At 33.4% G+C, this 14,386-nt stretch overlaps 1 protein-coding gene across 1 annotated transcript in view; it reads left to right on the forward strand.

The window, feature by feature from the left end:
• The window catches only part of LOC140443931 (uncharacterized), a 43,651-nt gene extending 33,491 nt beyond the window's left edge, over nt 1-10,160 (forward strand). The window contains exons 11-13 of the mRNA XM_072535449.1: nt 4,155-4,851; nt 5,548-6,039; nt 9,573-10,160. Coding sequence (XP_072391550.1) covers nt 4,155-4,851; nt 5,548-6,039; nt 9,573-9,950 — 1,567 coding nt within the window. The 3' untranslated portion in view covers nt 9,951-10,160. The remainder of the gene's footprint in view (nt 1-4,154; nt 4,852-5,547; nt 6,040-9,572) is intronic.
• The last annotated feature ends 4,226 nt before the right edge of the window (nt 10,161-14,386 follow it).

Here is a 14,386-nt window from a genome sequence, read left to right on the forward strand (position 1 = left end):
GGCCCAGGATCGTGTAGAGCCAAATCTTCTTTACAAAATCCTGATTTTATTGTCTTTGAAATATCAAGTAGGTATTGCTGATCTTTGCTAAGCATGTTTCTGGGCTGACAATTAATTCTCTCAAAGTTAACAACCGGTAGTTTTTGGCAGTAAACTAACTTTTTATTTATTGGCCCTGTGGAAGTATTAGATCCCGTTGTCTTACCATCCACGTACTGAAACATTTTGCGGAATGGCAAATCGTTTAAAAGGAAAAAGAAAATTGCCCATTTTAGAGGTTTCCTTAAGTAAAGTTCAACTCGGAAAATGGAGTTACGGAGATGTTGAAGAAGAAGTACGACAACAAAGCTTAAAAGCAAGTAAAGCGGCGGGATCTCTTAATGAAACAATTTGGAAGAACAAACACTTAAGACAAGACACAAAAACAAGAATCTATAAAGCCGCAATTAGACCTATATTAACATACACAGCGGAGACAAGACCTGACACATCTAAAACGAGACGACTACTAGAAACAACAGAGATGAAAATACTTCGTCGAATATCAGGTAAAAGTCTGTTGGATAGAGATGGGAGAGAAGCGAAAACATAAGAACAGCATGCAATATAAAAGACATAAATGGATGGGTGACAAAACGGAAACAGGAGTGGAACGAACACATTAGTAGAATGGCAGAGGATAGGATAGTACGAATAGCACGAGATAAGTCACCAAATGGAAGATCAAGAAAAAGATGGTGCGATAATATAAACAATTTAGGAGGCTAATATTGAAGAAGAAACAGGCTTTAAAGCTTACATACAAGAAGGAAGAAGAAGAAGACGGAAAATTAGATCATTTTTCCAACCTTTATTGACAGCAATACCATCAGATTCTATGACAATTAGATTTTCAAGAGAAATACTACGCTTAGGCAAGTAAGAAATTACAGACTTGACAACATCTACAGAACTTCTAGAATTTGGAGTAAAGTGGCCAATTATTCTGAAGGGTGTTTTTTTAGACGTATAGAAATTTATTTTGAAAATTGTGGTTCTGTTTGAAACACGTATAGCGCACTACGTCCATTTTATGGTCAACATAATAGTCCATCAGGCAAGTAATTCGATTAACCATGGAACGTTTTGGCACCACGTTTACTCCAAATGATAATATGCATCCACAGTCTATCTGCCATCGTGCACAGCAGTTGAAGATGTGTCCATCCACCTTCTGGAAGATTTTGCGAAAAGATCTTGCTTTGCGTGCTTATAAAATCCAACTTATTCAATCACACAATATTCGGTGTCGAATATTGTGTGATTGGGTGAGTCGGTCAAAAGCGAATTTTGTTTAGCGATAAAGCTCACTTTTGATTGAATGGCCAGGTCAATAGACAAAACTGCCCTATTTGGAGTTAAGATAATCGTCAAATGTATGTTGTGAAACCGTTACATCCAGAAAAATTGACTGTTTGTTGTGCTTTATGATCTGGTGGAAACATTGGACTGTACTTCTTCAAGAACGATGCTGAACAGAACGTTACAGTTAATGGTGACCGCTATAGAGCCATGATAACTGCCTTTTTCATTCCCCAATTGAACAGCCATGATGTGCAGGAGCTGTCGTTTCAATTAAGACGGCGCAACATGTCACACGGCTCGTGCCACAATTGATCTAGTGAAGGAAACGTTTGTTAACCGCATAGTTTCACATTTCGGACCGTGAATTGGTCTCCAAGATCGTGCGATTTAACACTGCTAGACTATTTTATGTGGTGATATGTGAAAGTGCTAGTCTACGCCGAGAAGCGTGAAATGATTGACTACATTCGCCGCGTTATTGCGATATACGGCGACAAATAATGGAAAAACTGATCGAAAATTGGACCGGAAATTGATTAGCCTTCGTCAGAGCCAGCCATGACGGTCATATGCTAGAAATCATATTTAAATTATAATGCCAAAAGATTATCTTTGGATAAAGTAAATTTCATGTCAATTTAAAAAAAAAACATCTTTGTTTTATTCCATTTCAAAGTTCTATATCTCTAAAAAAACATCCTTTACTTATTCATGGGAAAAATACTACAGATAGTACATTTAAATACTAATTATTTATCAAATAACAAAATTGCGTAAAAATAAGAAATTTTTAAAAATTTTGAGGCTTATGCGTAATTGGAAGTTGTGAACTGATCTAATTAAATTAAAGCACAAAGTTTATAGGCTCTATTTGACGACATTAAAAACTATTACATTACGAAAACATCTAATTCAACAATTTTAAAAGATAATAACAAAAATGACGTTTTTTCAAAAATTAAGATTTTGATAATTTTTTTTTCTTTTTGTTTGTCTATATAATTCGCAACTTTTCCGCACTATTATTGTAACGATTATTTTGCCTACCACATAGGGTCTTACTAAAGGAGGTTAAAAGTTGGGGACAAAAATTATTGGAGTGGAGATAAGGAAAGCAAAACAAACCGAAACGTTGCGAACGGCCACTCAGAGTTTATTTGGAGAACTGGGTCGTGGATAAGTGAACGACAAAGGGACTGAAATGGAGTAACTACCAAAATCAAACAAAAAGGGGGTACTTACATGAATCTTCTGGACAAACAAAACACAGAAGATTCCTAAGCTATTTAAAATAAAGACGAAAGAAAAGGTTCTTCTTTCCTAAAAACACAAAAAAGGATTTAGAGAGTTAGTCAAAAGAAATAAACAAAATGGTTTAGGGAAAAATTAAATATATATTACTGTCTCACCACAATATACACACTAAATAGTACAAAAATACTATATTAATAGTTACAAAAGTAAATACAAAATAACAAAGGAAAAACACTTACTATGTCTTATCCGTTTACAAACTCTAGAAGTTTTAGATACTACAAAACTTCAATTGTTAATGGGCGACAATTTGTAGCAGAAGTAAATTATTACAAATGAAAAAATATCTTTTTAAGTGAAACTATGCATAGAGGTTAACTTTTTCTAAAAACAAAACAACAACAAGATCTGTTATGATTAGGTATTTACCAAATGTCAAAACAATAAAGCCAGCTGTCAGACGTCAATATTAAATATAACAGAACAAATAATATGACAGCTAGACCTAGACCACACCCTAAGATCTATAATTTTAATTATTACAATTTCTTAAATTGTTATGAAAGTAATTATTATTAGAAAATGTTTATTTTTCCTTTAAAAAATCAACACAAAAGAATTACCTGGATTCCACTAAATGTTATCTTTACTTTAAATTTCTGAGGTTGGAACTGGAGAATCACTGCCACGCAAAAAACTGCATCTATAGTCTGGAACGAGGACCATGAACAAACAAAATGAGGCTGGAAGCCAACACTGTTACGCAAACTTTGGCAATTCGTCTCCTTAAAAACTCAACAATGGAACATGTGGGTATCTTTCAAATTTGTTGAAAACGCCGCAAATCTTTTAGATACAAATCTCTTAAGTGAGAGACGACATAAAACAAAAACAGTGATTACTCCTATCAGAACTGACACATTACATTGAGTATAAATCAGTTTTTTTTCAACAAATTTGCCGGTTTTTTCCGACTAAACACACTGCGCCTGTTCTCAATGACTTCTCTTCCAAACCTCATAACTGCACTATTAACTGCTCACCAAACTACATATTTTCCGTAAGATAAGACGAAAAACAAAAACATTACAAATTTGACGAAAAATTTAGACTAACCTGAGACCAACTGCCCCTGACAGCGGCCTCAGCGAGAGTAATGTAATTCTCTTTAAAATTCATTCGCCCAACTTGATACAAACAAAACACATAAACGGGAATATTTATTTAACGCGCAATATTAGGCGGCTTAACGATCAAAGAATATCGAGGAAATATGCATCTGTGATATATAAACAAACTTTAAAAATGTGTTTTTTATCAACTCGACGCAAAAAGGATTGAAAGAATATTTCGGTGTTTTAATAACGTACGATAGGAAACAGAAATACATTGAAAATATTCTTCGGCGTTTTAACATATACGAGGGGATTTCAATATATACCAAAGAATTTAAAAATTACTATATTTTGATTCACTCTTCAATGTATCTTCTCTAGTTTTAGTCTAAAAAAATTGTTTTGCAATTTTAATAAGATTTTTAAACCTGTTTATTTTAGATATATCCTTATTAAAAAAATCGATGGTACAATTACCCTACTAATGTCAAATGGAAATCAAATAAATTTTGACAAACCAGACACCAACATCGAAGAAATACGGCAATCCACGTTTAAACAATATCATTGCAAAACTTTAAACGACTATAGAAAAAAACTTAATAAGAGCATGAAAACTAATGGCGTTGCTAGTGCTTACTATATTAGTAGACGAGCTGCTTTAGAAACAAGAAAAGGTTACGTCACTGACAAAGATCTTAAAAAAGTTCTGGAAAGTTCTAGACTGCCATATTTAAAAAAATCTTTGCTGCGTTTTGACGGGAGCAGAACCGTCTTATCGCATAACAAAATAAGACAAAAGAAGCTGTATCACATTGTGTCTGAAGAAGATTTCGTCGAAGAAGAAATCTATTTTGAGAGAGAAGATGGCTTTAAAAGTCTTTTAGAAAAGTCCGGCAATCGAGTTGTTGAATTTTCGGATGGTACCAGAATACATACATCGGTAGACGTGGCTCCGGAGTTGGTTGATGGTTACGTGTATATAAATCTCTACTACAAGTATGAACATCCTTATTACGTCACTGTCGAATATGAAGAGGGCGACTTAATGCGAATCGTTATGAATAATGATGTGGTCTTAGAAAAAAAGGCTAATGATGATATTACGTTAAGTATCGGCAAAGAAGCTTCAACTTCTGTAAGTACTATATAGATTATATTGCAATTACTTACATGTCATGTATGAATGATACGTATTAGTTACTATAATAGTGTCTATTTAGGTTTTATCGTAAGAAAATAATTTGGCGTATACGTTTTTGATTTGATTTTATATGCTATCTATTTAATTATTTTGATTTAGTTATTAACACAATATCAACAAAAATGTATTTTAAAAGTTGTTTATTCATTAGATAAAAACAAGGTTAATAGTTCTTCTCCTTCTGCCGTACGCTATGCAGCGTGTTGTCTTTCATGCTGGTTGGATTGTGCGTAGGGATCCTTCTGCTTTTTTTTATTATTCTTATTTATTTGTGTCTCTTATTTATTTGTCGATGATTCAATCATGCTTTAGTTGAAACAATAATGATAGTCTTTTATACAGCCGTAAGCAATTGTTGTGTGCGCGTATATTACAGTGCTATGATTCTTAAATCTACTGTTCTTCGATTATTTGAACTACATTTGGAATAAGAATGTTTCCGTTTTTTTTTATAATTTTTTTAAGCCACCTCTTATAATAACAACTGTTTTATTGCCTGTGCTAATTATTTTTTCAAGTGATTTGTATAAATCCATTGTTATGTTTCTTTTACCTTCCTCTTAAGCCCAAACGCCAATAATAAACGTAAATTTGTGTAAAATAAAATTATTTGGTATATTTTTATTATAGATTACCTCAGAGGAAGTAAAATTCATAAAAAAATGTAGTGACTGCAAGTCTCAGTACACCTGTTCATTCAATATAGCTCCGTTTCACACAAACACCTTGAATTTTTATGCCGAATTTGCTCATGCCGAAGATAGTTACCAAAAGCATTTCTATATAGATTATGCAGGTCACTGCAAAAATAATGCTTCGTTTACGAGTGGACCAATAAACGCCTTTAATTGTAACCACGGCGTTAGAAATACTTATAAAAAGTTATTCTCTCTAAAGAAAACCTTTTCTGGGGAACAGTTTTTAACCGATAGTATGGTAGACTTATTAAAAAGTCAAGAGAAATGTAAAGAAAATACCGTTATAGATGAAAAGAAGGGGGATGGGAACCATATTAATAATTTAACTTTGCAGTTTAGTACAAAGCACTACGAGAGTTTTTCTGAGAGGTACTTATCCAAATCTGTAGTAAGGTCTGAAGTGAACTTAACAAAGTATAAACAGGTAATGTAACTTTATATATTTATCGAACAAAGTTATATTTATAATATTATTGTTCATTGTCATTATCATCATTGTGAGCTCTATGATGATAATGTCGGATTCTTGCTCTTATGATCCGTTTTTCGTGGGGATCACTCCGCCTTGTCTTTGTTTTCTTGTTCTCTGTCCTCTTCCTTTACAGGTTGTTATGCGATTTCGCCTGATTGGTGATTAAGCTCCATTCCTTCTGTTCTACTTCTATTTTGCTGTATTTTCTATTTTTGTTCTCAAGTTAGGTATCTTCAATCTCTTGATATCTCCTCTGACCTAATCTTCCCATCTGCACTTTAGTCTCCCTCTAGGTTTTGTATTTGTAGGTTTCGAATTTAACATTTTCTTTATTAAAGTACCTTCTCCTAATCTTAGTACATGTTCGAGCCATTTCGACCTTAGAGCGTTAATATGTTTGACTGCATCTTCTCCATTTTTCTGATTATTTATCTCGTTGGTAAATAATCGTCTTGGATTTTTTTGGTCCAAGAATTCTTCTAAGGATTTTTCTTTTTATTATTGTTAGCTTCTCTTCGTATCTATTAGTCAGGTGCACATTATCTCTACTGCGTGGATTATGACAGGTCTAATTGGCGTTTTATGTATTTTGATGTTTTTGCTGATATTTCTGTCTTTTAATAGTTTCTGGTATTTCTAATATGCCCCATTGCCCGCTTTTACTCTTTTAATTATATCATTGTTGTTTAAGCTGTCTTTTGTTACACCTAGATACTTAAATCAGATACTTAAATCTTAAGGTGTGAAGTTGGAGAACTGGGTCGTGGATAAGTGAATGAATGGATTTGGATTGGGGCAACTACAAAAATGAAACCAAAAGGTACTTACATGAGTCTCCTGGACAAACAAAACACAAGAAGGTTCTCAAGCTATTTAAAATAAGGACGCCGCTTTGAAGAATCTTCAATCTTCCTGCTGGATGAAAGAAAAGGCTCTTCCTTCCTAAAAAATATAAAAAGAGCCTAGAAACTTTTTTAAAAGAAATAAACAAATTGGTTTAGGGAAAAAAATTAAATATTTATTGCTGCCTCACCACAAACAGTTACAAAAGTAAATAGTACAAAAATACTATATTAATAGTTACAAAAGTAAATACAAAATAACAAAGAAAAAACACTTACTATGTCCTATCCGTTTACAAACTCTAGAAGTTTAAGATACTACAAGAACTTACAATTGTTACTGGGCGATAATTTGTAGCAGAAATAAATTATTACAAATGATTAAAAATATCTTTTTAAGTGAAACTATGCATAGAGGTTAACCTTTTTCTAAAAAAAGCAAAACAAGATCTGTTATGATTAGATATTCACCAAATGTCAAAAAAATGAAGCTAGCTGTTAGATGTCAATATTAAATTTTAAAACTGAGAACAATTAATATGACAGCTAGGTCACACCTTAAGATCTACAATTTTAATTATTACAATTTCTTAAACTGTTATGAAAGCAATTATTAGAAAATGTTTATTTTTCCTTTAAAAGTTCAACAAAAAAACTTACCTGGATTTCACTAAAATTTCTTTAAAATTTCTGGGTTAGGAACTGGACTTACACTGCACAAATGGACAACACAAACAAATGCACCTCCAAACTGCGGAAATATTCTGAAACGGCATTAGGACAAACTAAATGAGGCTGGAAGTTAGGCACTGGACGCAAAATTTGAAACTCCGCTTCTTAAAAACTAAAATAGGTACAAATGGACACAATGGCAACATGTGGTTTTTCTTCAAAGTTGTTGTAGACGACACAAATCTCTTAGATACTTAGAAACATAGAAACAGTGATTTCTCTTTCAAAACTGACATATTACATTGAGTATAATTCACTATTTTCAACAAATTTGTTGGCTTCTTGACGCCGAGACCCACAGCGGGTTCTCTTTTCAAATATGCTCCCAAACCTGCTTCACTTCACAATAACTAATATGCAACTTTCTTTTCAACTGCTCACTACTTAATTCCCGATAAAAAACGAATAACGAAAAAACATTTGCGAATTTGAAGAAAATTCGGACTAACACGAACACCAACTGCCTATGACAGTGGCTCCAGCGAAAGTGATGTAATTCTCTTCCCCGCAAAACCTTCTTAGCGATCCAAGTGGATGTTTATTTCAGGAGCAATATTAAGCGGAAACGATAAAAGAAAATACCAAAGAATACGCGTCTGTGAGATATAAACAAACTTTAAAATGTTTTTATTATCAACTCCAGCCATACAAAAGGATTGAAAATACTTTTTTGGTGTTTTAATACATACGGGGTGATTTCAATACATACGAAAGAAAATAAAAATGCTACACTTTTAGTCCTCTAAGTTTCGCTTCTTTTTCAGGGCCATCAGTGAGTATTCTAAGCTTTTTTTGTCTCTTGTGGCTATTACCATATCGTCAGTGTATCCTATAATTTGTGCAAAGCTTTGTATGATCATCTTGATTGCTGATTCCAGTTTTTTTAATCGCTCCATCCAGTGCTAGGTTGAAAGGTGTTGTAGACAGGTGTAACCTTGTCGAACTCCTGCTTGTGTATTGATAGTTTCTGTATTTCCCTCGTTTGTTAGCTTCAGCTACAGAGTTGGCCATTGCCATTTTGGCTAATCTAATCAGTTTGGCTGGTATATTAATATTTTGTAGAGTTGGTGTCCATTTACAGAGTCGCAAGCTTGTTGAAAGTCATGTATCCATATATATGTTTAAGTTATTATGATTCTTTTTTTTTTTCTTTTTTCCTACTGGTTTCTGCCTTATTGTTTTTTTGGTATTCTACTATACTGCGTTCAAAATGACCCTTCTCTCACCTCGATATAAAGCCAATCAATATAAATGTATGATTTTCATTTTCGATCTTGGTAGCCTGATACGGTAAGGTTCTATATCACGGAGTATGAATCATCCCATTACTTCCGCGATATGATACAAATAATATTAATCATTTTGTAAATTTCAGATAAACTTTAATCAAATGAAGGCAGACATCAAGCACAGTTTATTTATTAAATCTTGTCCAAGTACTTTCGCTCCTAGAGTATCTTCAGGGGCAATTCGTCAAATTTGGCCTATCCAACAATATATTTAGAATGTCATAAACATTAAAAATTATACATTATCAAAACACGACACAAGGACAAACAGGTTAAAATAAATGACGAAGCTACATATTAGTTGGCATCAGGAGAGAGAATGATGCCTCTCTGGATTATATTCTCTCTTCTGATGCCAACTAATATGTAGCTTCGTCATTTTTTAAAAATTTTTTAAACTGTTTGTCCTTGTGTCGTGTTTTGTTAATGTATAAATTTTAATGTTTATGACATTCTCAATATATTATTGGATAGGTCAAATTTTACGAAATGCCCCTGAAGATGCTCTAGGGAGCGAAAGTACTTGGGCAAGATTTAATTAATAAAACTGTGCTCGATATCTGCCTTCATTTGATTAAAGTTCATTTATTCCAGCATTCAACCTTATATCACTTAATTTCAGATAACTTGTGGACCCCTTCATTACCTTACAAAAAAATGTTTAATTCGAATGCTTACCACAGAAACATTAGTAGCTTTACTAACAGAAATGCAAAAACATTTCATAGAGAACAAAATAAATCACAATGTAAAAGATTATATAGATTCGTTTGCCAACGAAAAACAAGGTAAAGTTTCATTAAAATCTAAGGAGTCTTTAGAAAGACACGCAAAACTTTTGGTTGAAGAAGAGAAAAAGAGTAAATCGAAAAAACATAGAGCTATCTTTGCTGAAAAGATTTTGAAATGGAAGGATGAATGTAATAAATATAGAAAGTTAATCAGAATGAAACGTTGTCCATTATATTTTGATTCAGAGTTTTATGCAACTAATAAATAAAAAAGATTAATAAGACTGCTTTATTATATTTTATTTGTTGTGCTCTGTTACTTTTCTTAAGCTCCAGCTCGAGGAATTAGGAAATGCAGAAATGTCTTATTCTCGACTAAAGAAAAATTCAAATCTGCACCTACAAATTACGCAGTAAAAGACGGGCATCATCTGATTGAGTGGACAATGCACATTAGCATCACTACCGGTATTCATACTGCTAAAGAAGTTGCGCCATATACAGATTGAACCAATTTAAAACGGAACATACAATTTAATATATGTCTGTTTGAACTGCATTTGAAATAGTGGACCAATATAAAACTTGGACAAAAATAAATACATACCCGGTGATAGACATTGTATAAAATATCGTTCAACTATCTGTCTCCTTTAAAGGAAAGAGGAGTTTGCCTAATAGTCGGAGAGATAGAGCCGAAATTTTGAACTGATCAGTAATATGACATTTCTCTATTGGAATATATTCATTGTATCTGGGTTAAGACTTTGCCTTACAGGCGGACGTCCCTCGTGGTACAGGGGGTGGCTATACAGGGATGAAGTTGAAATTTTTTTCGGAAAAATTAACGATCGATAATATGGCTGAAAATTTGCCCAGAGTAAGATCTTGGTATAACTAGACGAAATTCCAAAGGGCGGACGCGAGAGTAGATACATAAGGGGTGGCGGACAGGGGTGAAGTTGCAATTTTTTGGGGAAAAATTAACGATAAGTAATATGTCCGCCATTTTCATGGCTTATTATTTAGCCCCTAAAAACTCTAAATCCAAAAGGGCGGACAGCTGGGTTGGTACAGAGAGCCACAAAACGGGGTCAAATGTACCACTTGCCTGCGCATTTTAGGTCTCGGTAACAATTTTCAAACTGATTTTATTATGATATTTTTATACCGATTGATTTGAAAATTTGTATGCTCACTGCTGTTACTATTCTGAGAAGCGTCAAGTAGAGTTTTCCTCAAAATTTTCCAAAAAAATTTCCGTAAATGAAAATTTTCGTAATTTTTTGAGGTAAAATCTAATTTGTAGAATCCTTTCAATTTTCTGTAAGTTATACCATGATTTTTTTCCAAAAATTTTCAAACGATTTTTCCGATAAGAAAAAAAAAATTTAGAAAAACTTCGTCATTTTTCTCACTCTCATTGATGTTATCACATTCATAATCTTCGTCACTTTTACTTTCAATAATATCACATTCATTATCTGCTTCATTTTCAATCACTACTTCTCGAACTGATTCTGGCATCTGAGGTCCACTAAACCATTTGAATTTATATGTTTCATCTTCAAACTCCCAACCATGTTCTTCAACAATCAATTCTGTTGGTACTTTTTTATGAGCATTTGTCCAAATATTTGAAATATAATGAGCTCGCAGTAGATGTTGGTGTAATTCATCTTGACATGGTGGTAAGCTTGAAGCATCGAAATTTTTTAGTTTTTTTTTAAGGCTCGTTCACATCATGCAACTTATACTGCCGGTTAAATAGTAAAAATCTGACATCGTTTACTTTTCTTTTTGGAATTGTTCTCGTCAGTCCTGTTCCATATAAGTGACTAAGGTTTCAAAAACTTCATTACAATCGAAGTCAGTCAAATCGAAGTTGAATAAAAGCATCTTGATACTTATTACATTTAGCGCATGCGTCTAGAATTACTGATCTAAATGAACGCGCATCATTATTATTTTAATATTTTAAAATAATAATGATGCAAAATTAATGTCCAAACAGAATTTGTAAAATTATAATTAACTAATGAAAAAAAATTCAATCAACTTGAAAGTTAAAAAAAAATCGGTTGCCTGTAAAGTCGGTTTTACGGGCGAAGATTTTACGTGACAACGTCTTTTTCTCGGTAGAATATTTATTGATATGAATATTATTAAATTGCACAATAGGAACAAGGAATTGAATGAAAATAAGAATTGCACAAATTTTAACTATAGAAATATATTTTGTTTACTAAAACATTGTACATGTAAACTTAAACTTAACTAATTTCTATTTGAGTGATTTTGTTGAGGATAGGACGACGATAGGAGAAATATGAAATGAAAGGAAGTGTTTCTGCTGTAATGTGTCTTGAACGCCAAGAACGCTCGAGAAAGACAGAGACACAAGCACGGAAGCACGCACCGATTCAACGCGCCTAATTCTCTAGTGCTGCGCGCGCAGCGGACCGATCATGTTTGAGTGGGAGAGAGACGCAAGGCATTCGCCGGTCCGGCGGGCCTCTCTCTCGTTCGGTGACTCACTGTAACAGACGTGAGCGGGCGTTACACTTTTTCATGAATGACTCCGAGCCACAACCTAATTTAAGACGTTGTCACGTCAAAAAAATATTGAAAATATCTACAAAGTAAATTTCAAAACTTAAAAAATTGATAATTCCACTATTAAATTGATTTTTATTAATAATTATTTATAAAATGTTAAAGGAATTCTACAATTTGAATTTTACCTATTGATAAATAGAAATAATATATTTTGTATTTGATTATTAATGTAATAATAAATCAAATTTTTCTTATATCTGAACAATCATTATTTATGCAATGTAAATTTAAAAACCTTTTTATTGTAATAAAAAATAAGTAAAATTACTATTTGTTATACCAAAAATATTTAATAGTTAACATTATAAATTCGGCCCTATCTCTTGGACTATAAGGAAGCGATAAGTGGATTGACAGCATAATAACTGCTTTTTAAGTCTAGTTTTTCAGTGATTCTAGGCAACCTATTTGGGTGGAGTTTTGACTTGTTCTTGAATGAGTTCCGAATCCAGTAGCCCGCTGAAGTATTGGATTTTTATAATATAATTATTTGACAACCTTTTGTTGGCCAACCACCTAGAGCGGAGTTGAGCCGAAATACATTGATTTCGTATGTTCCGTTTTAAATTCGTTCAATCTGTACATATAGGTTATTATATCATCATATAAGATATACACCTTTGAAAACCTTTATAAATCTGCAGTAATAAAATAAAAAATTTGTAATTAAACGTAAATATCGTCTGTATAGTAATTATTTATATATATAAAGTTTTTGTAGTATTTATGTATTACTATTATCCCCATCCATAAAAAGGGAGACAAAATAAATTGCTCTAATTATAGAGGCATCTTCCTACTTAATACGGCATATAAAATCTTATCAAGCATCCTATTAAGTAGACAGACACCCATTTTATGGGGGAATACCAAGCCGGCTTCAGGAAACATAGATCGACCATAGATCAGATCTTTACTCTAAGACAGCTGCTTGAAAAAGGATGGGAATTCAATAGAACCATCCATAATCTCTATATAGATTTCCGGCAAGCGTACGAAAGTATTAAAAGGGATCAGATGTGGAATGCAATAGCAGAACTTTCAGTTCCAAAAAAACTTATCCAGCTTGTTAAGTTATGCGTGAATAGCTATAGATCCAGAGTACGGATAGGTAACAAACTCTCAAAATCTTTCGAAATAAGCAGTGGCCTGAAACAAGAAGATGCGCTGTCACCTCTCCTCTTTAATATAATCCTGGAGGAACTAGTAAGAGCAGCACAACTTAAAACAGAATTACTGACAGTAAATGGACCAAAATTACTACTAGCATACGCAGATGACATTGACATTGTGGGAAACACAGTCACCAATGTGAAGAAGACTTTTAATAAATTGAAGGTAGAGGCAAAGAAATGGTGTGGGAGGAAGTCCCAACTGGAAGGAGACCACGCGGACGCCCTCGTCTCCGGTGGCGAGACCTAAGCACTATGGGCGTGGAGAATTGGATGGAGGTTGCTCAAGACAGAAAACAGTGGAGGCATGTTGTCGAGTCGGCTAAAACCCACGAAGGGTTGTAACGCCACAGAGGAAGAGTAAGAGTCAAAGAAAGCTGGTTTAAGTGTAAACGAAGAGAAAACCAAATACATGTGCGTCAACAAACAAAAGGGACGAGATAGAATAGGGCAAAATGTTACAATAGACCTATATAACTTTGAAAGAGTGGAGAGTTTTAAATATCTCACACAAGAGATATGGAGCAACAATCACTGCAGATAACGATATCGCGGAAGAGATTAAATGAAGGATTCAGGCAGCCTCCACAATACTCTTAAATCTGAAAGCCTAACACCAACATCAAAGATAAGAATATATAAAACGGTGATTAGACCGGTGCTCATGTATAGGTGTAAGACGTGGACCCTGACCAAAGAAACTTAAAGAAAACTTAATTGTTTTGAGAGGAAAATCCTCAGAAGAATCTTTCGGTTTTACCACGATATTAATAGCAACCAATAGCGAATGAGAACAAATGCTGAGGTTAAGCAGATGTATAAAGCGAGCGATATAGTCCAAGAGATTAAATCCCAACATCTAAGATGGGCTGTCCATGTCCATAGACTCCCTATTAACTACCTTGTCAAGTTAT

Source organism: Diabrotica undecimpunctata, chromosome 6, assembly GCF_040954645.1.
Source record: "Diabrotica undecimpunctata isolate CICGRU chromosome 6, icDiaUnde3, whole genome shotgun sequence".
Classification (NCBI taxonomy): Eukaryota; Metazoa; Arthropoda; class Insecta; order Coleoptera; family Chrysomelidae; genus Diabrotica; species Diabrotica undecimpunctata.